The sequence below is a fragment of the Mus caroli genome, unplaced genomic scaffold (assembly GCF_978045245.1).
Source record: "Mus caroli unplaced genomic scaffold, Mus_caroli_1 scaffold_10, whole genome shotgun sequence".
Lineage (NCBI taxonomy): Eukaryota > Metazoa > Chordata > Mammalia > Rodentia > Muridae > Mus > Mus caroli.
In genome coordinates, this window is record NW_028227265.1 from 107,497,973 (window position 1) to 107,523,309 (window position 25,337).

Consider the following 25,337-nt stretch of genomic DNA (forward strand, 5'->3'; position numbering starts at 1 on the left):
GCCTAAAGGCAAAGGGCTAAAGTGGGAGTTGGCTGTGGAAGGAAGGGAGAGGCGATGCCGGCAGAAGCGTAGTAGATCTCCTTGGCATATCCTACTGGATATGCCATTGGAAGATGTAGTAGGGTGGCTGGGGCTCGGAAAACAAAGACAGTGTCTGGAGGTGAAACTGGGGAGAAAGAAGGGGCAGATTATTGCCATCTTTTTAAAACTGGCCTTAAAAGTTTTAAACTGTGTTGTAAAAACCCTGGAATAGCATTGAAGGGCCTCACACTGGAGAAGCTGGCTTTGAAGGATGACGTGGAGAGGAATTGTACCCAACAGGAGAAGCCTCGGCACCTGCACAGCTGCTCGAGGAGAGGAGAGAGGTAGAGAGCGACTAAATTCAGGAAGTGCTCACCAGGCTGGGACACTGCGTTACACACCCGTCATCTCAGCACTTACCTACAACCCAACTACTTGGATGGTAGAGGCAAGAAAAGAACAAGCTTGGGGCTAGCCTGGACTACACAGTGAGATCCCATCTTTTTAAAAAAAAAAATCAGGGGTGGCAGTAGATAACAGAGACTCTAAGGAAGACTTGGTAGTAGCTTACTTATGGGTGATAACAGCCATCAGACTGTGATTGAATGGTAGAATCGGCAAACGGAAACAGGTCAAATTCTCAGAGCTAAATGAGCTTCAGCATACTATTTCTTAAGGAAGAAATTAGCCGTTTTCCTGAATCCAGTCGTGTTTCCCACCCAGCCTACCAACTAGCGTACTCAGATCCCTGTTTCTCTCCTACTGTATGGATGCAGCTTTCTCAACAGTGACCACAGTGACATTAGTCAGGCCTTGTCTCCATATGATGTAATTATCTACTTCCTGCTATGTACCCTCTGGGGTCCTCCGTAGCTCAGCAACAATTAAGTGACGTGAACCCATGCTCTAACCGTCACGGACGAATGCTTGCCTGGCTCCAGGGACTTGAGGGCTGGCAAGAGAATGAAGCCACGACTGACTGACAGGCACCTCTGAAGCTCCCTGCGTTATAGCAGAGAGGCAAGGTTATTCACGTGGCTGAACAAGGAGGTGGGGTCTGAGAGATGGGTTTGGGTCTAGCCAATCTTCATAAGAGTCTCCATGAAGAGGAGCGGTCTCTCAGCTGTCAGTGTTTGGGGGGGGGGGCGACTGTAATACACCTTTCCTGCACACACTTTCAGTAGTCATGCATGGACCCCCCTAGGAAAGCTCTGCCATCTCTGATCCTTACCGCTGTGGACAGGGCTTTGCCATTTCCCCGTGGGTCTGAGCCTGTGGTCCTTAACACGGCAGTGCCCACATCAGCAGCACACATTCACTCAGATTCCCTCTGTGTCCCACTCAAGACGCTGAGTGAAGCTGTCCACTTGTGAGAATTAAGATGTCAGCCACGGCCATGTCTAGAGACTGAGCTAAATTTTTGTCCAAATCTCTCTTGCTTTTGACTCCCTGGCCCTTCTGTGAGTCTTGCCTGCCCATGTAGATCATGTATGGTCTTTTTCCTGCTCGTGGTCCTTTCTGGGATGTTTCTGTGTGTTTCCTTCAAGCCTTTGGAGCCCAGTTTATGGCCTGCCTGGCTTCATCACCCTCCTGGGTCACTCTAGCTCTCTTAGCCTGGGCGACAATCGTGCATCTTGGCTCTTTATTGCTTGACCGTAAATTTCCCATCTCATTGTATGGCTATATGTTACCTGACTCAGGGTTCCTTGGTCCAATATATGTTCTATACATTTGGTGTGTACAAGCTGATGTCCTTTTGTCTGCTGGACAGAGCTTATCTCTCCATCTCTATACAACACCCATGGACTGGGTACTGCATGAAATCTTCATTAAGTCCTTTAAATACCACCTCAATTTTAAATGGGGAAAAAAATTAAATAACTGTGAAATGCATAATTGATTGACTCTGTTCTACCTTGAAGTAACCCCTCAGGAGCCTGACTCTCCTCTTTAGCATAGTCTCATTGTGAATATGAAGTACAGAAAATCAGTTACCCACAGCTGAGCCTGCTTGAGTTCATCTCCTCACACCCAAGTGGGCCTACTGTGTGCTGGCAACCATGGCAGGAGGCTGACATCCTCCATGAGCTGGTGGCCCTTCCGTCCAGGGAGAGGACAGCATAGGCTCCCACCTGTGTGTTCCAGGCGCCAGAGCTTCTGGAGCAGCAGAAGTACACCGTGACCGTTGACTACTGGAGCTTCGGCACCCTGGCCTTCGAGTGCATCACTGGCTTCCGGCCCTTCCTCCCTAACTGGCAGCCTGTGCAGTGGTGAGTGGGCCTGGCCCCAGTGGGAGGGCTGGCTCTCGGGGACCGTGAGCCCCGGGCTCCAGGTCTTGTCATCCAGTCCTTGTCCAGTCCCCAGGTTAGGCCTGAATGGTCTGTGGTCTGTTCTCCCTTAGGACTTTGCCATGGCAGTTCAAGCTTTCCAACATTGAACAAGAGTGGTCACCAGCTGTTACATGTCTGACAACATTAACACAGTCTAGTAGGGTCAGCCTCAAGGACTGTACACTATAGACCATGGTGTCGCCATGCATCTACTCTGAAAATGTTAATGAATTACTAGTAAAGAGAACAGAGGTGCACGCTTGGCATGTTATGAAGGAATATTTACACTGTAGTTAAACTTGTCGACAGTAGGTCTTCATGTAGAAAGTTACTACTTAAGGTAGTTTCTGCGCTAGTAATAAGCTCACATGTTTCAAGCTTCAAAAGAATAAGAAAATATAGGGAGAAAGATTGTCTCATCAAAGTTTCCACACTGCCTGGTCCCCTCCCCAGAAGCCATGACAGCCACTGGCTTGGGTGCTTTAGGGATGCTTATATCCTTCCCGGCGGGTTGTGCTTGTCTGTCTGTGTGGTGACATCCTCTCTGCTCCAGTGGTGTAACTGAACACTGTTCTGTGTGGACCTTGAAAGCATTTGACATCAGAATTTCCTTCAGAGCAGCTTATTTACAGCACACACACACACACACACGGACACACACGCTTTCCCTGGAATCTACATGTGCTGTGCAGTTTGCCCCACATTAATTCTGTAGTATTTTGGAAGATATAGAAATAATGAAAAGTCCAGAACTTGGTAGCATGTATTCTAAAATTAGAAACTTTTTTTTTTACATAGAAAATAATCAGCTATAGCCAGATGATCTGGAAACAATCACTGAACATCAGTTCTGCCCATCTTCTTATATGCCCTTTGATATAACCTGCTTCTCTGCTTACACTGAACATGCTGCGTGTCTTCCAGGGCTCTGGGAGGTCTCTGGTCTTCTACTCAGTCACTGTGGTGTAGTTCTTGGCCAGAAGACTGAGTGGTTTATAATTGTGCTTCCTAAAAAAAAAAAAAAAAAAAAAACCACCACAAATAGCATCCCTGTAAAGCCGTTGTTCAGACGTAGCTATTTGTCTAGTTATTCATACGTTTGTATGAATAGAACTAAGAGGCTTTTAAAGAGCACACACAGTTTAAAGGCTTTGATGTATCTTATGCCACCGCCAGAAGCGGTTGTACAAAAACATGCTTCTGCAGGAGTGCACCGATCTGACCTTTTCCCTGTGCCATTCTCAACAGTAATGTCTTCCTTTAAAAAGAAAAAAACAAGTATTTACTCCAAGAAAAACTATACAGTAGAAGATGACAGTGACTTCTGGGCCTCCTGCCTCCAGCCCCCAGAAGCTGGAATTACAGTTCTATCCACCCAGTTTTCTTCAGTGCCGGGGATGGAACCCAGAACCTTCGTATGCTAAGGCAAACACTGGACCATCTGAGCCACATCCCCATGAAAATATTTCTAGTGAGAGATGAAGCCTGGCCTTTGAAGTCAGTTCTAGAAGAGAGGTTTGGGTGGTAGCAGCAGAGACCACCTCCACAGTTAAACCCACACTCAGTCAGTACAGAGGCAGAGAATGTTCTCTGGAAAGCCCACTGTCCTACCGCTTACCCACAAGGCTTTGCTCTTTCAAGCCCGTGGTTTCTGAGATATGGGCGAGTTAGGTACAGAGTTCATAGTCACACATTATAATGTAACCAGAAAATAAAATAGCTTTAAATTGTTCGTAATATACTGATTTCAGTTAACCAAGAGATTGGTTGTTCTGTCTTCAGTTCAAACATCAACTTTTCCAAGTTGGTGGGCTCCGTCTCCATAACCGAGGAAATCATCACAAATGTTGAACTTTTCTCTGCTCATAACAAAATAAGTCAGTCTGTATAGAACTGAAAACACCTTTAATGGCCTGACATCTCCACATCTTGTCCGTTGTCTGTGAGCTCTTTCCCCTAAAACCACCCTTACTTGGCGAGTTCACTGGAGCCTCGTAGGAATCATTCTGTGGACTAGTTATGAGAAGACCTTCTCCTGGGTTTCCAGTGTTTGGTGACATTTTCATCGCTCAAATGACAAGACATGCAGTCAAGCAGTGCATGCGTTGCTTTATGCAGCCATTGAGTCTCCTGCTAGGAGACTGTGCTCTATAGAAGCAGCTTGTGTAAGTTAGAAGCCGCAGAGACCCTGACCTCCGCCATCACTTCCTCCCCGAGCTGGATGCCAGCGCCTTTGCCATGCAGACAGCACCTTCCATACTTCCTGCCTGCCCAGGATAGAGCACCCTCTGTCTGCCAACTGTAATTGTTTAAGGCTGACGCATTTTGTTTTTAATATGAATGACCCCTTTTAGGGGAAGGATATATTTGCACTTGTAGATACTAGAAATTATACCAAATTTTGAGCCCTTTGTTCTGTTACTCTGTAGTGTCTCTAACATTGGACAACACGTACTCAGACTAAAAATAATTTCACCACACAGGGTCATCCCCGAAACCAAAGGAACTTTGGCAGAGTACTTGGTCATTCATGAAGCATTATTCAAATTTAAGTTGGCCTTGTTTCCAAGAAGGTTGGAAACCACTTGGACTTAATTTTTTTCCCCTTCCAAAACTACTTTAAATACTTTAGGAATGCCCCTATGTTAGAAAATGTAAAAGCTCATTTATTCTAAAAAAAAAAAAAAAAAATGTTAGCCATATACTTTTAAAGGGAAGTGTGGGCCTGCATGGTAGCTAAGTGGGTAAAGGCACTTGTCCCCTGAGCTCTGTCTCTGGAGCCCTAGTGGTGGAATGAAAACCAGTTCCCTTAAGCTGTCCTCTGAGATGCATGTCATGTGGCAAGTGTGTGCATGCATGTGCATGAACACATATGTGCACACATACACACACAAATAAATAAATGTCATTTTTTAAATGAAGTAAAGTACGTGTGCTTATTTTACATTTCAAATAAATGTGATGTATACACAATGACCATGGTTCAGAACCCCCAAATTGTCCTCTATCCAAATTGTCCTCTATCCAAACATGAGAGCTGTCCCGGGGACACGGCTCGGCAGTTAAGAGCACTTGCTGTTCATCCAGAGGACCTCAGTTTGGTTCCTAGCACCTGCATCAGGCAGGCAGCCCACAGGAGACATATATCCTTCTACACACACCTAAGTGCAATTGAAAATGACTGTTTTCAAATGGAAGTTGGTCCCTGACAACTGAGGTGCAGAGGAAATTAGAGAAATGGTCAAGAGCACTTGGTCGCCCATGCAGCATTACTCAGACTTAGGTTGTCTCTGTTCAGTCCTCCACACAGAGGTCAGCGGTGCCTCCTGAAGACTTAGGACGAGAGGCCTCCTGCTGGACTCAATGTACTGAGCTAAGCCCCTAAACAAAGTGCCAACCACTCACAAACATTCAGAGAAGCATCCTAGCAGCATGCTGCCCACCGTTTTCCAAAAGAATAGTCGTGAAGTGTCATTACACATGTAAATCGGGTACTTGCCACTGAGTGACATAAAGGACATCTTAAAATGACACCTACAGGCACTCCAAAGTCCGGCAGAAGAGCGAAGTAGACATCGTTGTTAGTGAAGATTTGAATGGAGCAGTGAAGTTTTCAAGTTCGCTACCCTTCCCCAATAATCTTAACAGGTAAGGCCGTGGGCATCAGTCTTATAGATCTTCTCCTCTGTTTAGAACTACAGGTTTGAGATAACAGCTGACTCTTTTTTACTTTAATTTTATACGTTTGAGTGACTGGTGCCTGTGGAAGCCTGAAGAATAGTCAGAGCCCTCGGAACTGGAGTTAGAGATGACTGTGAACTGCCGTGTGGGTGTTGGGAACCAAACCTAGCTCTTAAGCACTGAGCCATCTCCAGCCCATGCATGACTTTTGAATAGATATCAGAATACCATCCTGTGATTGAGAATCTGGACCAGTCTATCTCAACATTAGACGTAGGATGGATTTCCATATCTCATCTTCCTAGGAGTCTTTTTTTTTAATTGTTTATTTGTTTGGTTGCTTGCTTGCTTGCTTGCTTGCTTGCTTGGGTAGGTGGTTGGTCAGGTGGATGAGTGGGTGGGTGGGTGGTTAGGTGGAAGGTTGATTGGGTAGTTGGTTAGGTGGAAGGTTGATTGGGTAGTTGGTTGATTGGTTGGTTTTTTTTTTTCTATGGTGGAGATGAAGTCCCTGGCTTTGGTTTTGGTTTTTGGTGGGTTTTTTGTTTTTTGTTTTATTTTCTTTGGTTTGGATTTGATTTTTTGAGACAAGGTTTCTCTGTGTAGCCCTGGCTGTCCTGGAATTCACTCTGTAGACCAGGATACCCTGGAAGTTAGGGAGGCATTGGGGAGGCAGAGGCAGGTGGATCTCTGAGTTCGAGGCCAGCCTATTCTACAGAGTGAATTCCAGGACAGCCAGCAGCTAGGATCCCTTGTGCCCAAGAAATGTTTATAATAGCCCAGATATGTAGATATATAAAGTATATAAATCAAGCATGTACTGATAATAAATCATATATTGTAAAAGAATCATTTGGTGTACATAATGTTTAAAGACAAATATTAAATTTTATTAAAGACAAATATTAAATTAAAATATTCATATATTAAACTTACATACTAATGAGATTAATGAAATGTATGTGATTCATTTACACAAAGAAATCTTGGCCTAATTTTTTCATATTTTCTTCATATGTGTGTTTACACATATGTACACACAGAGACATGGTGCTGATCAGGAAATCACGGAACCAGGCAAGCACCCCACCCTGCTCTCACAAGACTTATCAAAGCGTCAGGGTCACTTTCAGTGTGTGCAGGTGTGTGTGTGCTCTGGAAGACAACCTTGGCTCTCTTCCGTCACTCCACACCTTCTCCTTTTCAAGGCAGAGTCTCTCTCTGGTCTAGAATTCAGCAAGTAGGCTGAGCTGGCTGACCCCTCAAGGATCCACTCGTCTGATAGAAGCATTTCTTATGTGGACTCTGGGATGGAACTTAGGTTCTCGTGTGTGCACAGCAAGCACCTCACTCGAGCTGAGCTATCAGCTAAGGCTGTGTGTGCTTTGGGATTTGCACACTGTGGCAGGCCGGCTCAGGCCTCTCTTCCCTTTGCTCCCTTAGTGTCCTGGCTGAACGGCTGGAGAAGTGGCTGCAGCTGATGCTTATGTGGCACCCTCGGCAAAGGGGCACAGATCCCCAGTATGGCCCCAACGGCTGCTTCAGAGCCCTGGATGACATCTTGAACTTGAAGGTTAGAGCAGAGCCCAGGCAGTCCCGAGGCAGCAGCTGTGGTCCCCAGTGGGGCACAGCAGTCTTTCCAAGGAAGGGAGACATAGCAAATCATGGGCCACTTGGCCTTGTGAAGAAATTCAGGTTCCTCTGACTCTTTGGGCTAAAAAGAGGACAGGAAAATTGAGATGACTGACATGTTTTGACATCTTGCCGTTGAGGAAAAATGGGACTTAAAGTAGCCCTTCACCAGTAAGGTTGGGGGTAGCAAAGGGTCTTGGTAAATCCATGAGCCTTTTGTAAAGAATTTTGATTTTGGGGATAGTGAGATGGCTCATCAGGTAAAGATACTTGTGGCCAAGCCTGACAATCTACCTAATGGAAAAGAGAACCAACTGCTTCCAACTGTCGTCTGATCTCCACACACGTGGTGTGGTGTGTGCATGTATTCCCCACTCCTAATATGCAAGTGTCTTAGTCAGGGTTTACTGCTGTGAACAGACACCATGACTAAGGCAACTCTTACAAGGACAACATTTAATTGGGGCTGGCTTACAGGTTCAGAGGTTCAGTCCATTATCATCAAGGCAGGAACATGGTAGTGTCCACACAAGCATGGTACAGGAGAAGCTGAGAGTTCTACATCTTCATCCAAAGGCAAACAGGAGAAGATTGGCTTCCTGGCTGCTAGGATGAGGGTGTTAAAGCCCACACCCACAGAGATACACCTACTCCATCAAGGCCACACCTCCAAATAGTGTCACTCTCTGGGCCAAGCATATTCAAACCACTACAGCATACAAACACACAATGTAAATAAATGCTAAGAAAATTTCTTTCCAGTAACATCTGGGTTGTGTTGCAGCTGGTTCACGTCTTGAACATGGTCACAGGCACCGTTCACACATACCCCGTGACGGAGGATGAGAGTCTGCAGAGCTTAAAAACCAGAATCCAGGAAGACACAGGGATCCTGGAGACAGACCAGGAGCTGCTGCAAGAGGCAGGGCTGGTGCTGCTCCCTGACAAGCCTGCTACTCAGTGCATCTCAGACAGCAAAGTGAGTCCTGACTTCTTCCTGCGCCCTGCTTGCCCTGTTTCCCTCAGATGTGGTCTCCTAGAACACTGTCAGCATTCCACATTACTACCCTTACTATGACAATTGTATACAGTGACACCGTGTACAAACTGCTTGATGGGTCAGGAATCCCAGGTGGGTGGCTAAAAGACACCAATCATTCCATATTCAGTTTGTCACTTCCAGACCACGAATATTTTCTTGTGCTTCCATTGCCAAAATCATGTTCTGCTCTTCTAGTCAGCCAGAGCCATTGATGACTACACAGCTATGCTAGGCACCTGTGCTAAGGCCATCGATGTGTGACATGGTGTCTTGCCCCAAGGTGTGGAGTAGTTATGGAGGCCACAGCCTTTGCACAGGGAAGTGTGATGTGTTCAGGTCACAGGAGAAGCAAGCAGAGTAAACTAGAACATGATGTAAGTCAGGGGCAGGTTCAGATAAAAAGGGCAGGAAAGAAAGCAGGCTGAGTCACACGTGCTTCTTAGGCTAAGATGCCGTCCCCCATGTGCAAGTGGAACTGCTTAAAGACCAAGTAGCTGGAAAGGAAGGGTGGGATCCCCAGCTCTCATTGTTTTCTTGTCCCTCTGCAGACAAACGAGGGCCTCACGTTGGACATGGATCTTGTTTTTCTCTTTGACAACAGTAAAATCAACTATGAGACTCAGATCACCCCCCGACCCCAACCGGAAAGTGTCAGCTGTATCCGTAAGTGCATCGTTTATTAAAAGCCATCAGTTGCAATATTTAGGATAAAGTTGGAGGAAATCCTGGTTGTTTGGTTCTGAGTGTATAAAGCCTCCTTTACTTGGAATGTGCAGAGAATAGTCCCGGCAAAGGCATTGGTTAACTGCCTCTCACTAGAGGTAGGCTCAGGGTTAAGAAATACCACCTACTTCTGTGATTCATTTTTGAGGTTGCATTTATATTCAATAACTAATGTGCATTGGAGGGTAAAAGCAAGAGGGGTCAGGAGCTCAGCCACATAGGATGTTCAAGACCAGCCTGGGCTACATGAGGCTCTGCTTATAAATAAGAATTATATTAACATAGGTACATGATACAAAAACAACAAAGCCTCAAAAGATACCCAAAAAAGAATACACAAGGCAAAGTGAACAGTCGAGCTCTAGTCCCCAGCCAGGAGGCTCGCCTTCCGCAGAACTGCTGCTACCAAGTGCTTGGGTATCCCCCTCAAAGAGACCACAATGGCACAGACATGTACTGTTCTGTGTGTCCCTCCTCACCCAAGTCGCTCATTTCCTCTCCCTCATGTTGGAGGGCTGCACGGTGCTCCACTGCATGCTTGGTGAACATCTTACTAATCTAGCCCCGTTCTCAGCCCCCTTTCTCTCAGACACATACTTGGAGTAAACAGACCAAAGAGCTAATGTCTCCAAGATCTCCCAGGCTTCTTGATGATTTAAATATCTCTAGTATTTCTGGTTTCAGGCGTCATGTTAAAGTACTTGCTTAATTAACTTATTTGTCACCGTTGAGGGTCGTATGTGCCACACTAGAGGTGTGCACATATAGGGGTCAGAGGACAACTTTGGAATAAGTTCTCTCCTCCCACTTTCATCCACATAGTCCCAAGGACCGAACTCTGGTCTCACCCACTGAGCCATCCCACCCACTGAGCCATCCCACCCACTGAGCCATCCCACCCACTGAGCCATCCCACCCAATGGTATACTTTCATATTTCAGGAAAATTCCATGCAACTGGTCCTGGGCTTCTGGCTACATTATGGGTTCTCCTTTCTTCGACCCTTTTCCGGCCCTCTTCTACCCTTCCAAACCCCTGACGCTGAGTAGGAAAGAAAAAAGGAGAGAAGGACAGAGGGCAATGACATTGTTAGACTACTTCCTGGTGGTTAGCAGTGTCGATTTCCTTGGGACAAGTTTGATCTTCCCTGACAGGATATTTAATTTCTTCTTTTTGTCTTTTTGCACATGACAACTTGACAAACCTCAACCAACCACCAACCAGCCAATCAGCCAACAGCTTCCCCCCTCCCCCAATTGGGGCTCTAGCATTTATATATCCTCTGAAAAGTCCCCCTAATTCCAAATGTCACACACTCAAAACAAAACAAAACAAAAAACTATCTGCAGCTGGCAGAAGTCACACCCCTGCTAGATCATGAGGTAAATCATAGTCAGCTACTGTGGACAATCTGAAGCAGCCCCGTATCCCACACCTGGGATTAAAACAAAACACATTCTTATATTTCTGTGTTTTTAAAAAAAAAAACAAAACAAAACAAACCCAAATTCTCACGATATAGAGCCTTAACTGTGCTGACAGTAAGAGCTTCTGTTGACAATCTATGGCACGTGTGCTTGTGTTTTTTTCTCCATGTTGTCCCCAGCACAGGCTGACTTTGAACAGCAGACCTCCTGGCTCAGCTGGGATTACAGGTGCGCATCACCATCAAATCAAGTGGGAGCTTTCTGTTGGCCATCCCTACTGCCAATGGAACACCGAGTTGTTTAAACTAATAACAAACAACAAGACCTGTAAAATGATGTAGCAGTATAGCAGTTATATAACTTGTAAAAATCCCAGCAATGCTGTGGGGCAGGATGTGGTTCCCTGCAGCTGCGTTCCCTTCTGACAACTGTTTGTTTCCAGTTCAGGAGCCCAAGCGGAACCTCTCCTTCTTCCAGCTGAGGAAAGTGTGGGGCCAAGTCTGGCACAGCATCCAGACGCTGAAGGAAGACTGTAACCGGCTGCAGCAGGGACAGCGAGCGGCCATGTACTGCGCCAGGCTGGCTTTACCTAATACGTTTTAAATTGCTTGTTGGCCTGACTCTAGAGAGGTGGCCGAGGCAGGGATCCAGAAGCAACTCCTAGGGGCTCTGGTTTGGACGACAGGGAGTGGTTGGGTGGCCTGGCTGGAGGGAGGCTCTCAGGCTGGCTAAGGCCAGGACTTAGAGAATGGGGCAGGAGTGCAGACCTTGGGTCTGGGTGGCTCAGCTGTGTGGCATGTGGAGCTTGAAGAAGCTCAGTGAGCCTTGGGTTAACAATGGTGGTTAACTGGAACTTGCCAATGGATTCTCCAATTAGGACGAAAAGCCTAGGTGTAGAGTTTCACCTAGTTCCAACTTTGATAGAGACCTTCATGGGTTTCTAGGAGGCTGTTTTGGTCACAGTGGTGGCTACAAGCGACTAGCCGAGGCTCCCTTGGCAAAGCGTTTTGTTACTATACAGGAAGTGTACTCAGATGCCGAATGCGTCCCAAGGTTCCATTCCTGTGTCTTCCCGTCCTTGCAGGATGAATCTCCTCCGGAATAACAGCTGCCTCTCCAAGATGAAGAATGCCATGGCTTCCACGGCCCAGCAGCTCAAGGCCAAGCTGGACTTCTTCAAAACCAGCATCCAGATTGACCTGGAGAAGTATAAAGAGCAGACCGAGTTTGGGATCAGTGAGTGCGCTCTACCTGCTGTGAGCCAGAAGCTGCTTCTCTCCTCCTATCTCTTTCTTTCTGAAGTTTCTTTGCCTTCTCTCTCTTTTTTTCTCCCCACCCCCTTCTTTGTCCTCTTATAGTCCAGTTTTTAACTTCTGTTTGAGTTTTATGATGTTTCTGGTTTTCATTTTTTTTTCTTTCCGTTTTTTCCTTCCAGCCTCAGATAAATTGCTGCTGGCCTGGCGGGAGATGGAGCAGGCTGTGGAGCAGTGTGGGCGGGTAGGAGACTCACCCCAGGGCTCTGTGCTTCTGGCTGTGGCCGGAACTTGGCGCTACCATCTTCCACTCCCTTATCCAATACTGGCTTGAGCTGCTGTGTCAAAACTGAGCATTTCCTCAACACACCCTCTGACCCTAACCCGACCTGCTGGACGGACGCAGAGTAGAGAGATGAGAGAGCCCCGCTGTGCCCAGACCTGAGAGCTGGCAGAGTTGCTCCAGATTTAGTAAAGAAGCCGAGTGTCAGGTGCCCTTGGGAGAGTCAAGGTTGCCTGCTCCGGCCTCACAAGGCTTCCTCCCAAACTTGCCAAAGCATGGAATCTGTAAGGAAGAAAGGGTCTAAGCAGAAGTCTCAGGAGAGTATGCCTTAGGCACCATTTCAGACTCCTCTTCACAAGGCTAGAGAAGTGTAACGTGAGGCATCATGCACAGATCCGAGACCCTGCCTCCAGAGCTTCTCCCGCTCCATTCCTGTGCACTGGACAGGGCCTTTTCCTCCGGGTCCTAGTATGTAACTGTAAATGAGACCTAGTAGGTCAACACTTACCTAAAGGTACATGGACATGAGGCCAGCCAAAGGCTCAGTGGGTAAAGGTGCTTGCTCCTTTACACCTGATGACTTGAGTCTGATGTCCAGAACCCACGTTTTAAAAAGCTGACAATAACATGCACCTGCAGTCTCAGTGTTCCTCCAGCGAGATGAGAGGCAGAGACGAGAGTTGCTGGAAGCTCACAGGCCAACTCCTCTGAAGTACACAATGTGTCAGAACCAACAAGAAGGACTTGCCTCAGAAACACAGAACGAGACACTCCACTCCTGAAAGTACTCTCCAGCCACCACACACATAGGCATTGTGGTACGCAGATGCCAGCACACACACACACACACACACCCATGAGCTTATGCATACAGTCACAGTGATGCATCTTATTCAAAGATATTCGCCCTGTATGTAGTTCCTTTTATCTAACTCTGAGGAACTGTGTGTCTTCCTCGCCAGTTTGGTAGTCAGCTTTAGCACCCGCTTTTGGTAGACACAGTAAAAGAAGACAATGTAATCTGCACTGGACATCATCTCTGCCCAACAGTGAGCTTATTCTATTGGTTTTACCTGTGCCGTTAAGCCCTGTTGAAAGTTTGCTTCTAGCAGGGGAAACTGGCTTACAGTCAAGGAACTTTTGAGGGTCTCACACTAGAAAGTGGTAGCCATGAGATCCAAGCTTGGAGCAACTTATTCCTGAACACACATTCCTTCTAGCCAGTCAGCTGAGGGTCTCCCCAGCCTGCCCATCCCATCTGTCCTCCCAGGATGCCCTCTGTCCATCAGGTGGCATGAGCACAGCTTTCCCATCAGGAGAACGACGTGAAGCATCTAGTAGAGCGGATGATGGCACTGCAGACTGACATTGTGGACCTGCAGAGGAGCCCGATGGGTCGGAAGCAGGGGGGCACCCTGGATGACCTGTGAGTACAACTGGGGAGGGGCGACACTCCCCCAGAGCACATTGACACCCTGCAGAGTTTCAGAAGGTTCTGTGGGGTATAGCTTCTTAGTGAATCACCTTGGCTCATTCTCTCGGATAAGCTGTGACAAATGGCTGTCTCACTCACTTTGAGCCTGTGAAGTGACAAGGAAAGGTGACCTCCCAGAGTGGAAGGAGCCAGCTGATAACTTTTAAAGGTTGTGAAACACACACACACATGCTCACACACACACACACACACACACACACACACACGTCTGTGGCAGCAGACGTCCCTGCTCAGACAGCCCCGCGCTCTAGATGTGGCTCCCAGAGCAGGAAGTAGACCTGAGGGAGGAGCCCACCGAGTCCAAGAGTTTGGCACTGTGTCCAAGAGGAGTCAGGGCACCAAGCAGATCCATCCTGCCTGGAGACCCTAACATGCTGCCCTGTGTGCCCACAGAGGGCTCCAGGCAGGTGGGTCAGTTTAAGGGCCCTGTCACCTGAAGGGATCAGTGTCACCTGATGCTCTTACTAGAATTCTTAGGGTGAGAAATCTGAAAACGAAGAATTATTTGTTCCCCATTGTCTCTCATATGCGAACCCTTTCCTCTCTTCAGGTTTCCAAATGAGAATCTGCACTTTGTGCACATGTGTGTATGAATGTCTGTGTGTGCGCATGTGTGTGCAGGTGTTCTTTGTTCCAAAACAGGGTCTCACTCCTTAATACTGCAGACCTGGTGCTCGCTAGGGAGTCAAGACTTGCCTCAAATTCACAGAAATCCCACTACCTCACCTTCCTGTGTGTGCAACCAAGATCAGTTAGAACCTCCTTGTGAGGCTGTTGCCAGCCTGCCTGTGTTAGAGGAAGAAATAGGCCTTCATGTCTAGCTTTGGACTTAGGCTTTTGAGAGCAAGTATTTTCTTGGTCAGGTCCAGAAATGGTGACCAAGAGTGACCTTGAATCACTCTTGTAGCTAAGCAGAGGAGGAGTGTAATCTTTAAGGCTGTTCTCGCTTGTGGCATTTGGGTTTTCTAAATATTACCATATAACTAGCAGGTTTTATTCCCACTGAGAGCATATGACCAGTAGTCTAAAAAGTAGTGATGTGCTGGCAAGAGTTAGCAGGCTGGTGTGCCTTGACTCTGGCCTTCTCTCTTCCAGGGAGGAACAAGCGAGGGAGCTCTACCGAAGACTCAGGGAGAAGCCAAGAGGTACATGCTTTGTCTTGTCTTTGAGACACTGGTCTACCCTGGAGGCCAGTAGGAGGAACTATGCCACTCCCCTCTGCAGACCAAAGGACAGAAGGTGACAGCCAGGAGATGGTACGGCTGCTGCTTCAGGCAATCCAAAGCTTTGAGAAGAAAGTGCGGGTGATTTATACACAGCTCAGGTAGGCACTCCCTCGCCCCCTCCAGGACAGGATGGAGAATCAAGCAAAGCCAAGGGGCAGATGGATGCCCTTGCTCTGCTCTGCCTTACCTGCACAGTGAAGAACCAATCCTAATTGGGAACAGTGCTGTGCTGGCCCAGAGCTCTCGGGAGTGTGGCTCTCTCTGTCCTTACAGTAAGACCGTGGTTTGTAAGCAGAAGGCACTGGAGCTGCTGCCCAAGGTAGAAGAGGTGGTGAGCCTTATGAACGAGGACGAGAGGACCGTGGTCCGGCTTCAGGAGAAGCGGCAGAAGGAGCTCTGGAACCTCCTGAAGATCGCCTGTGTGAGTCACTTACTCTGGCCTCTCAGGTCTCCTCCCCACGCGCTGTCACGGCCCTCCAAGGAGGCACAGGCTGACCTGTGACATGGAGTGGGCAGGGAGGCTTCCGGAAGGGAGGGTTTCTGTGAGTGTTTTTACTTACCCACGTGGCTACTGTACGTACCACAAGTAGCTCCAGACAGCAGACATTGTTCTTTCAGAGCTTCAGAGGCCAGAGGTTAAGAATCCAGTTGTCAGCAAAATGGTATCCCCTCTGATGGATCTAGGGCACAGCCACCCCCACCCCACCCCCACAGTGGCTCAGGCCTCCTCACCTGTATCTGTGTCTTCAGTTGACACCAGGGTCTCATCTGAATGTGTCGTGTAAGACATTCAGGGCTAGAGATGAATCTCAGCTGACAGATGTCTGCCCTGTGTATAAGGTCTTGGGTTCAGACCCTAGCAACACACACACACACACACACACACACACACACACACACACACAGCTAAGCAGAAGGTTGCACACTTATCATCCCAGCACTGCTGAGACAGGAGGGTGATGAGTTTAGGCCAGCCTACTCGATGTCATGACACCTTTCAAGGTGTTGGTGGGCAGATAAGGAGGTGGCATGGTAGCACACACCTGTGATCCCCACACTTGGGAGTCTGAAACAGGAAGTTCAAGGCTAGCTTGGACTACGTAGTAAGATCTGCCTCAGATAACAAAAGAACCCCAAAAAGAACAAGACAAGGAGATGGCTTATTACAGCAGGAAACAAAAATGGTACTTCGTGAAGATTCTAAGACTGGCGCAGCTCCATAGGCCAGAGGGCAGGAGGCGCTGCCCTGAGGGACTCACAACAGCAAGCTCACACTTGGGCTCACTCTAGAGAACTCAGGGAAGTCACACCCCGGAGCATCATTGGTGGATTTGCCTGGGGATGTGAGCTGGGGTGTATTTCCTCTTGTAAGCAAGTAGGGGACGTGGAAATCGAGATAACAGGCACTGGCTTGTCTGTCACCTGCACTCATGCAGGAGTTGCGAACCCTGTGAGGAGTAGCCGAGGCTAGCCCTGGGAGCCAGTCCATATGGAGTAAGCTTGCATGCCTAGGGTAGAAACAGAGGAAGTGGGTGTCCTGCTCTGCCCATAGGGTGCAGCAGATGGGTGAAGAATAGTGCAAACCCGCTTGCTTAAAAGGCTTGTTGAAGGTGGCCCTTGGTGGTTAGCTCAGGGTCGGGGGTCACTGGAGAAGTAGCTAGAGGTGCTAAGGAACTGGCTGCAGGCATGAGGAGGTGGCCAATAGCCACTGCCTGGGCCTCTAGCTGGAGGAGGGCAGCTGTAGCAACTCTGGTCATCTAGACACCTCAGCGTTCTGTCTTAGCTACCACAGGTAGTGCAATTGTTATAATCTCTTTTGTATCTTATTTCCTACTTGGAAAAAGAGTGAAAACACCTTCCTCTCCTTTAGATTTATGTTATCTTTGATGGTGTGTGTGTGTGTGTGTTCATGTGTCCACATGTGGGTGTATACACATGAGTGCAGGTGTCTGAGGTCCAGAGGCACTGGGTCCCCAGGAGCTGGAGTTCTAGGCATTTGTGAGCCATCCACTGTGGGTTGCTGGGAACCCAAACTTAGGCTTTCTGCAAGAGCAGTATGCCAGTAACTAACCACTGGGCCATCTCTGTAGCCACTGACTCCACAGTATGCTTGACTTCCTATTATCGTCATTCAGAGCAAAGTCCGAGGTCCCGTGAGTGGAAGCCCAGACAGCATGAATGTGTCTCGACTCAGTCACCCTGGTCAGCTAATGTCCCAGCCTTCCAGTGCCTGTGACAGCTTACCTGAATCAGACAAGAAAAGGTAAGCTGTGCTCAGTCGGCAGGGCCAAGCGTCACGTTCAAGGGCACGCAGGGAGACTGGGAGTGGATGCGCGTGTTTGTCACCAGTCACTTCCACCCTAGGGTCTTGTCTGTGCATCTCTTTTTGTGTCTATCAGGATCTGTGGACACAGGCATGTTCTTTACAGTGTCTTGACATGTGCCCACTAGTTTCCCTGTCCAAGAGTTGGATTTCCAGTTGCCTAATGAGAACACTGGAGTTATTAGTCCTGCTGTACATGTATGCTAGCTGTTCTTTAAAACCCACTTCAGGGTGTGCCCTCTATGTCACATCTGAACCTCTGACTTTCTCCATCTAGGGCAGTGGTTCTCAACCTGTGGGTCATGACCCCTTTGGGGGTCACTATCAGATACCCTTCATATCAGATATTTATATTATGATTCATAACAATAGTTACATTGCAGTTACAAAGTAGCAATGAAGCTAATTTTACAGTTGGGGGTCCCCACCACATGAGGAGCTGTATCAAAGGATCCCAGCATGAGGAAGGCTAAGAACCAAGGATCTCTTCACACCCAGTGCCTCTCTCCATCCTCGTTCACCTCTTCCTTTCTTCTTCTTTTTAATTTCGGTGTGTGGGAAGATGTGCCTTGGTGCGCTGTCAAGGTCAGAGGACAACCGGTGGAAACTGGTTCCCTTCTTCCACCCTGTGAGTCCTGGGGCATGAACTCAAAGTCACCAGGTGTGACAGCAAGTGCCTTTACCTGCTGAGCCCTCTCTCGGGTCTTTTCTCTATCCTGACAGATATTATAGCTCTTCTCTAGCAAGACTTTTAGATTCTCTTTTGCTTCCTGACTCTTTAACTTCTAGCCAAGTCCTGTGTTTACCTAGAGTGACATTCTGACCAGGTCATTTGGCCAGTAACAATGAGTCTAAATCTGACTTTTCAGTGTTTATGAGCACCTCAGTGTGGTTCTGGATTAGTCTGTTGTGTCTTACAAACAGCCAAGATTGCTAACATAAATTACATAACAATAATGTTTCTTAAAAATCCGATTTTTGATCCTAGGGAGTGTATAGTTTTTGGTATTTAATTATATGTTTCTGTGGAGTCTTAATTACCGCTCCCATCTCTTGCCAGTTCCTGAAGGCCAGACACCAGGTCATGAACCTCTCTGTGCTCTCTGGAGCTGAGAGTGAGCCTTTAGCCTGGCCAGGAGCCCTGTGGGTGTGCTCTTTTGGTTATCCCCACACAGAATGCCACATTTGAAGAAGAAGGGAAATTGAGGCACTGGTACTTTCCCTCCAGTGACAGCCCCCCGAGTTCAGAAAGGTTAGCCTGTGAGCATTGGTAGGGGAGAGTGTCTTATCTCTCTGTTTCACAAGACTCTGGTTGGAAAAGGACACAGTTTGGTTTGGCTTGCCCCATGTCATAGACAATCCATGATAGAAAAACCCATTGTTCAGTTTAGATGCACTACATTCCCGGAAATGTGTGCTATGAAAGCTCATACATTTCTCGGTCTATTGTTTGATTTCCATTTTTAAAACTGTGATTTGGGGCGATCTCTCAGAGGTAGAGCACTTCCCTAGCCTGTGCTCAACTTCCAACGGTGCCAATGAACAAACAAAAACAAAAAAAGCAAACAAACAGAAAAACCCAACTTTAGAAAACAGGCGATGGAACATCTTTAGCTATTGGCGCTTTGGATGGGAATTTGGTTATATATCAATCAAAAGGAAATCCTGGAGCTACGACAGCGCAGCAGCTGAGAGCACTGGCCTCTGTGGCAGAGGACCTGAGTTCTGCTCCCAGCATTCCCGTGGCAGTTCACAAGAGCACTAACCCCAGTCCCAGGGATCCAGTGCCCTCTCTCATCGTCCATGGGCACTGCATGTGTATGGTGCACAGACAGACATGCAGACAAACACACATACACATAAAATAAAAATAAATCCCTTTTTAAAGGCTTTTATTATGTAAAGATCTGTTTACTGACCCATATTTTCAGCAACATTATCTCGTGGGATTTGGGCACCCGTGGAGTATTTAGCGAGATACTTGAAGTCACTAGTCAATGACGCGGTGCTTGAAGACATGAGTAATTCCTGTGTTGTTTTAGAACGGTGTAAATAGTTCTCTAGCATATTTTGCAGCAGTATACTAGCCCTGGTGAGATCCTGATGACCTTGTTGTGGTAATCTGATTGTTGTCCCCAGTGAAGAACTGGTGGCCGAAGCCCACGCCCTCTGCTCCCGGCTAGAAAGTGCACTGCAGGACACGGTGAAGGAGCAAGACAGAAGCTTCACGGTAACCACCTACGGGAGCCCGGCTTGTCCGTCCATCCTCTCTGCAGCAAACGTGCAAACACAGTTTGGCGTCAGCCTGGGCTCAGCAGAGACTCATGGTTGGCCCTGCGGTTTTCAGGTTTTCGTATTTATTTCATGCTTAGGAATGCCAGGTGCATTCATTATCTTAATCCCTTATGACACTTAATCCTGACGAGGTGACAGCGGTACCAAAAGCCCCTTTACTATCTGTGGGACCATTGCAGAACATCTGTATGTGCTGGGCACTGTGCTGGGCTCTGTGACAAAAGAGAAACCTGTGTGTGGCTCAAGGACTCAGTTTAGCCACAAGCACTATCAGTGTCTGAGAAACTGACCTGAAGAAAATCTAGCCATGATCCAGGCACTTTCAGACAGAGCTTAAACAGTTGTTGGTGTCTAAGTGGCCTTTTCCTGCTAATGCAAGCATCCACTAACTACTCTTGCATCTAACTTTGGGGAGTCAGAAGAAACCCCATTCAGTTGCCGTCCTCGCTAACCTGCTCACTGGTCTGTCTTCGACGAGCCTCCTAACTCCTGCTGCTTCTCACTTGTCTCCTGGTGCTGTTTCTTCCATCTCACTACTTGCTTGCACTTTAGCCAGGGAAAAGGGCAGCCTTCTGGTTGGCATGGAAACAGATAACTGAGACGATTCCCACCTATCTGCAGTGAGTATGTAAATGAGAGCTCTATGCTACAGGTCGTACTAAAATGACCATCCACATTCCACAGGCACAGAGTTCCAGGAACTTCAGCTAGTCCAAAGGAAATCTGCTGCACATTTGAATCTGTAACTCACTTGGCTCAAGGGTGCCCTGTAGTACCAGGACTGACGCTGATAAGGCTTAAACATACTTCTAGATTGTGTTGCTTGCCTCCTGAAGAGGAACGATGACCCCACCACTTGAGTATTTAATGTGCCTGTTGACTTTCAGACTCTAGACTGGAGCTGGTTACAGATGGAGGATGAAGAAAGGTCTAGCCTGGAGCAGGCCTGTGACTGAGGTGCCCATGAGCTGGCCTGTGGCTCTGCATGTGACGATGTTCTGGTATCTCCAGGTGGACATCTCACTCTGCCAGCAGCTGTGATGCTTGCCCGCAGCAGCCTAGGCTGGCCTTGTCTACACACTGGATTTCTCGCCCACAGAAGCACAACAATGCAGTCACAAGCACTTGCAGCAGCGACGCTTCATGGCTGCTGTACAAAGAAAGCAACACAGAGAAATGACAAGTGTCTATCTTGAGTGTTTCCAGACAGCAGACAGCCTGTCTGCTTTGGACTCCTGGGGGAGGAAGCTCTGCCCTGCCCACCCCTCCTCTCCTTACAGCTGGGACGTCATCCGGATCCAGCTCTCTTAGACAGTTAATCCTAAGTTTGACTATCGTATCTCTCTCTTCCTCTTCACTTCTCCCCTGGTAAATGTTTCTACCTTCTGTGCTGGTCACTGTGGCAAAACAACCTTTGACTATGCTGTAGTGATGGCGATGCCAAACTCCCTGCTGTTTCTGGTCCTTTAAGCCACAAAGTGACTTACAAAGCCAGGCAGAACAGAAATGCAGGTACATATCTTGAGTCCCAAAGATTACCTAGAATCAATTATCACGGAGAAAAAAGGAAGATGAAGGTCTTATGCCAACTACTACCCTACTGAACACTGCGACTCCTGGGTACCTGTCAGGTGTGTGTGCATATTGCTGCCTCTTAAATTAGCTAGCAATATTATTAAATTGGTTCATTTTATAAGTAGTTTCTATTTTTTGTAACATTACTCAGATATGTATCCTGGACTCAAAGGTGTATTTCCACAGTATACCATCACTAGTACTTCTGAGCTCAAAACTCAACATCATGGGAAAGTTTGTAAAATTGAATAGTGTGTCTAGATCATGAGCCATTTTAACATCACACAAAACTTGTGTGTTTGTGTGCATGTGTGTGTGTAAAAGCAAAAACAGGCTCAGGTTATCATAGGCAGGTATATTTAATTAGAGAATATGTAATGTTGAAACAGAGAAATGTCAGAGTGGCCACCGCAGAGACAGTGTGACGCATCGATGATCAGATGAGTTCAGAGGTGCTGCATGCTTTGATTGCTCCTTAGAGATTGATACTGTACACTGGTAAACTATCTGAAAACTCTGACAATAAAGATGCTGGCTTAAGCTCAGTGTAAACTCGCCCATGAGTCATGTCATTGACCATAGAGTCCTACCCTTCATGTGTGCTCAGTGTTTAGAAATCCTGGAAAGGGCATAGTGGGAACTAAGACCAGAAAGGATGGAGTGAGACCAGACTGGGCTGAAAGAGCTGGGGTTTAACAAGCTGTTGGGAGGCACAGGAAAACTTTATGCAAGAAAAATGACATTAACCCAAAGCAGTGGTTTGGAAAGTTTGTCATTAGAGCACTGTAAATTATGTCAGTGAAATTGAAGGGTTACTTCTGCTTCCCCAAAAGATGAATGTTCTATTGCCATGATTAAACACTGTGACCAGAAGGCAAGTTGGGGAGGAAAAGGTTTATTTGGCTTACACATCCACATCACAGTTTATCTTCAAAGGAAGTCAGGACAGAAACTCAAGCAGGGTGGGAACCTGAAGGCAGGAACTGATGCAGAGGCCATGGAAGGATGCTGCTCACTGGCTTGCTCCCCATGACTTTCTTAGCCTGCTTTCTTATAGAACCCAGGACCACCAGCCCAGGGATGGCACTACCCACAATGGGCTGAGCCCTCCCCCATCGATCACTAATTAAGAAAATTTCCTACAGCTGGATCTTATAAACACATCTTCTCAAGTAAGGTTCTAGCTTGTGTTAAGTTGACATAAAGCTATCCAGCACAATGAAATAGATACTTTCCCCCGCCCCCCACTGTAGGTAAAATCCTGGGACATTGTGTATAAAGCAAGCAGAGAGAAGGCAGACTGTGCAGGGGTCTGAGCATTGATGGGGATGGTGAGTTCCCTAGGGACCTGTTCAAAGGCAACTAGTGGACTCCCACAAAAATAAAATAAAAAGTCCCAAAGGAAAAAAAATCTCTAAATGTAACAAATGACATAGCTAAAGCAGAAATTTAAGGAATTGAAATCTAAATGTCATCGAGACTGTACTTCCTGAAAGGTTTGGGGAGAGCCTTTGCTGGCCTCTTCCTGTTTCCGAGGCTCCATATAATCTTCAGCTTGTGGTAGGATCTCTCTCTTAGGGATCACTTATCTTTCTTGTAGCTAAGGAATGTTCCATCAGGGCAAAGGACTTGCCCCTGACTGAGCCAGTGGGAATGAGAGGTAGGAGCAGGGTTATGTTTGTCATAACGTGACAGTCAAGAAGCAGAGCAGTTGGGCCAGAAGCGAGGCCTGGAACCTTCGAACCCCATTTTTTCAGCCCTAAGCTAGGTACCATGTCCCCAAGTTCTCCTATCTCCCAAAACAGCACTACCAAATAGCTACCATATTCAAATATGAGCTGTGAAGGACTTCACATCCAGCCCTTCATGGTCACTCCTACAGTCTCCTCTTTGAGATTTGTCCTTGTTTGATGTATAAAAAGATTTTTTTTTTCATTTGATTTAAGGCCAGTCTGGGAAATCTGGAATAAATTAAGTCCCTCTCCCCATCTCAAGATTTTAATGAAATCATGTATTTTGCCACATGACATGACATCCTCACATTCTAGAACAAGTCTGTAGACATGTTATAGGCCCACCATCAACCCAGTCTAACCTCTAGCTCCAAGACTCTTTATCACATATCCAAAGTCTTAAGTGCAGCACCAACTCCTGAGACCAAAACCTCATCTGGATGTCAGCTTAAAAGTCCATGGCCTCATCATCTTGATCGTGTGTGGACAACATTTCCCCATGTCCAGCCAGGGGACATGAATTCAGCCGTTATAGCACCAGCTACTCTTCCAAAAGACCTGTGTTTGATTCTCAGCACCCACACGGAATCTCGTGACCATCTATAACTCAGTTCCAGAGGGTCAGATGCCCTCTTCTGGCCTCTGCTGGCACCAGGCAAAACACACCCATACACAAAAGATAGATGCAAGTAACTTTTTTTTTCTTAAAGATCTCCCATCTCTGGACCTAGAACATGGGGAAGGCATGGCCTGATGGCAGGAGCAAGAGGCTGGATGATCACATTCTTCTTCCATACACAGGAAAGCATAGGAGGAGAAGATCAGGAAGGAAGTGGGACAAGACTATAAACCTTCAAACTTGCACCTTCTAAAGATGCCACACACATGCACACACACACACACACAAAGATACACATGCACACACACACACACACACACCAAATGCACCACCAACTGGAGACCAAGCGTTTACAAATACATGAGACTGTGGGGAACATTCCTCATTCAAACTACCGAATCCAGTTCCTAGCCCTCAAGACACATGGACAGCTCATGGTGCAAAATGCAGTTTGACCAACTTCAAATTTTCCCATGGTCTTTACACTCTAAAATTCCAGTCTCTATGGGTCTCAAAGCAGTCCCTTAAACTGTGACACCCCCCCCCCCGAAATAAAAGAGCAAATTATATACCCACAGCATAGAATGGTACAGAATATGCATTCCCATTACAAAAGGGAAAAATAGGGGAGTAATGTGAAAAGGTTGGACCAAAACAGGACTGACCCTAGTTAGGCAAACACCAAATCCTTGTTGGCTCTGTCTGTTGTCTGGGGCACAAATCTCTAAGGCTTAGATGGCTTGACCCCTCCAGCTTTCCTTCCTGGAACAGACATTACTCACTTGGGTTGGTTCTGCTCCACGTATGTTTTGCTCTTCTTGGCAAGCATCTCATGGCTCTGGAATTTTAACATCTCTGAGTCTCCAAAACAACCCAGACTTCTCCTTTACAACTTTATGCAATGGCCCTACAGAGACTCTGGCTGTGCTACACATTGCCTGGCCTCAGTAGCTTTCTGAAACTACGGAGAAACAATCTGTGGTGCACTCACTCAGTCTTACATCTTTTTTGTTTCCAAAATCACTACCACATGCATAATACCTCCAAATCTGGATGCTAGTTTAGGATGGGCCCTCACCTCCTTCGACCACAATAGTAGCAGTTTTTGCTTTTGGTTTTGGTTTGGTTTTTATGTCCCTGCCTCCCAAGTACTGGGATTAAAGTTGTTAAATCAGGCACTGGCCTGATTTTTGTTTCTTAATCACAGACATGCAGTCAAAACAGTAAGAGCCTGTTCAACACGATTTCCACTCAGAAGAACAAAATTAGGTGCTTATTTCTGATCTTGTACAGAAAAGAATTCAAGATGGATGGAAGACCTTAATTTAAAACTTGAAACACTGGAACTTCTGAATGAAAATATAGGAGATACTCTCTATGACACTGGGGTGGGTAAAACCTTCTGAACAGTTTTAATGCCTAGGAACTAGTCTCAGGCGTCAACAGGTGGGGCTACATGAAGTTAAAATGTTTTGACACGGCAAGAGAAACTATCAGCAAAGCCAACAGCTTAAATAAGGGAGAAAATCCTTAAACCAGCTAGACTTCAGACAAGGGGCTAGTATGCAGGATTTACAAAGAAGTAGAGAAATTGAATTCCAAGGAAATCAAGCTGCCAATATACACGTTGTCTTTTGAACTGAAGAAACAGGTTTTTGTTTTAAAAAATACAAAACCAATAC

The 25,337-nt window shown here is 46.9% G+C and overlaps 1 protein-coding gene across 1 annotated transcript in view; it reads left to right on the forward strand.

The window, feature by feature from the left end:
• Ikbkb (inhibitor of nuclear factor kappa B kinase subunit beta) overlaps nt 1–21,859 on the forward strand; it is a 47,757-nt gene extending 25,898 nt beyond the window's left edge. The window contains exons 8-22 of the mRNA XM_085844085.1: nt 2,167–2,291; nt 5,892–5,999; nt 7,473–7,602; nt 8,446–8,640; nt 9,252–9,366; nt 11,296–11,419; nt 11,938–12,089; nt 12,289–12,350; nt 13,706–13,815; nt 14,980–15,029; nt 15,109–15,208; nt 15,384–15,531; nt 17,246–17,373; nt 19,573–19,663; nt 20,616–21,859. Of these exons, the coding sequence (XP_085700211.1) occupies nt 2,167–2,291; nt 5,892–5,999; nt 7,473–7,602; nt 8,446–8,640; nt 9,252–9,366; nt 11,296–11,419; nt 11,938–12,089; nt 12,289–12,350; nt 13,706–13,815; nt 14,980–15,029; nt 15,109–15,208; nt 15,384–15,531; nt 17,246–17,373; nt 19,573–19,663; nt 20,616–20,684 (1,707 nt within the window). The 3' untranslated portion in view covers nt 20,685–21,859. The remainder of the gene's footprint in view (nt 1–2,166; nt 2,292–5,891; nt 6,000–7,472; nt 7,603–8,445; nt 8,641–9,251; nt 9,367–11,295; nt 11,420–11,937; nt 12,090–12,288; nt 12,351–13,705; nt 13,816–14,979; nt 15,030–15,108; nt 15,209–15,383; nt 15,532–17,245; nt 17,374–19,572; nt 19,664–20,615) is intronic.
• Nucleotides 21,860–25,337: the final 3,478 nt, after the last annotated feature.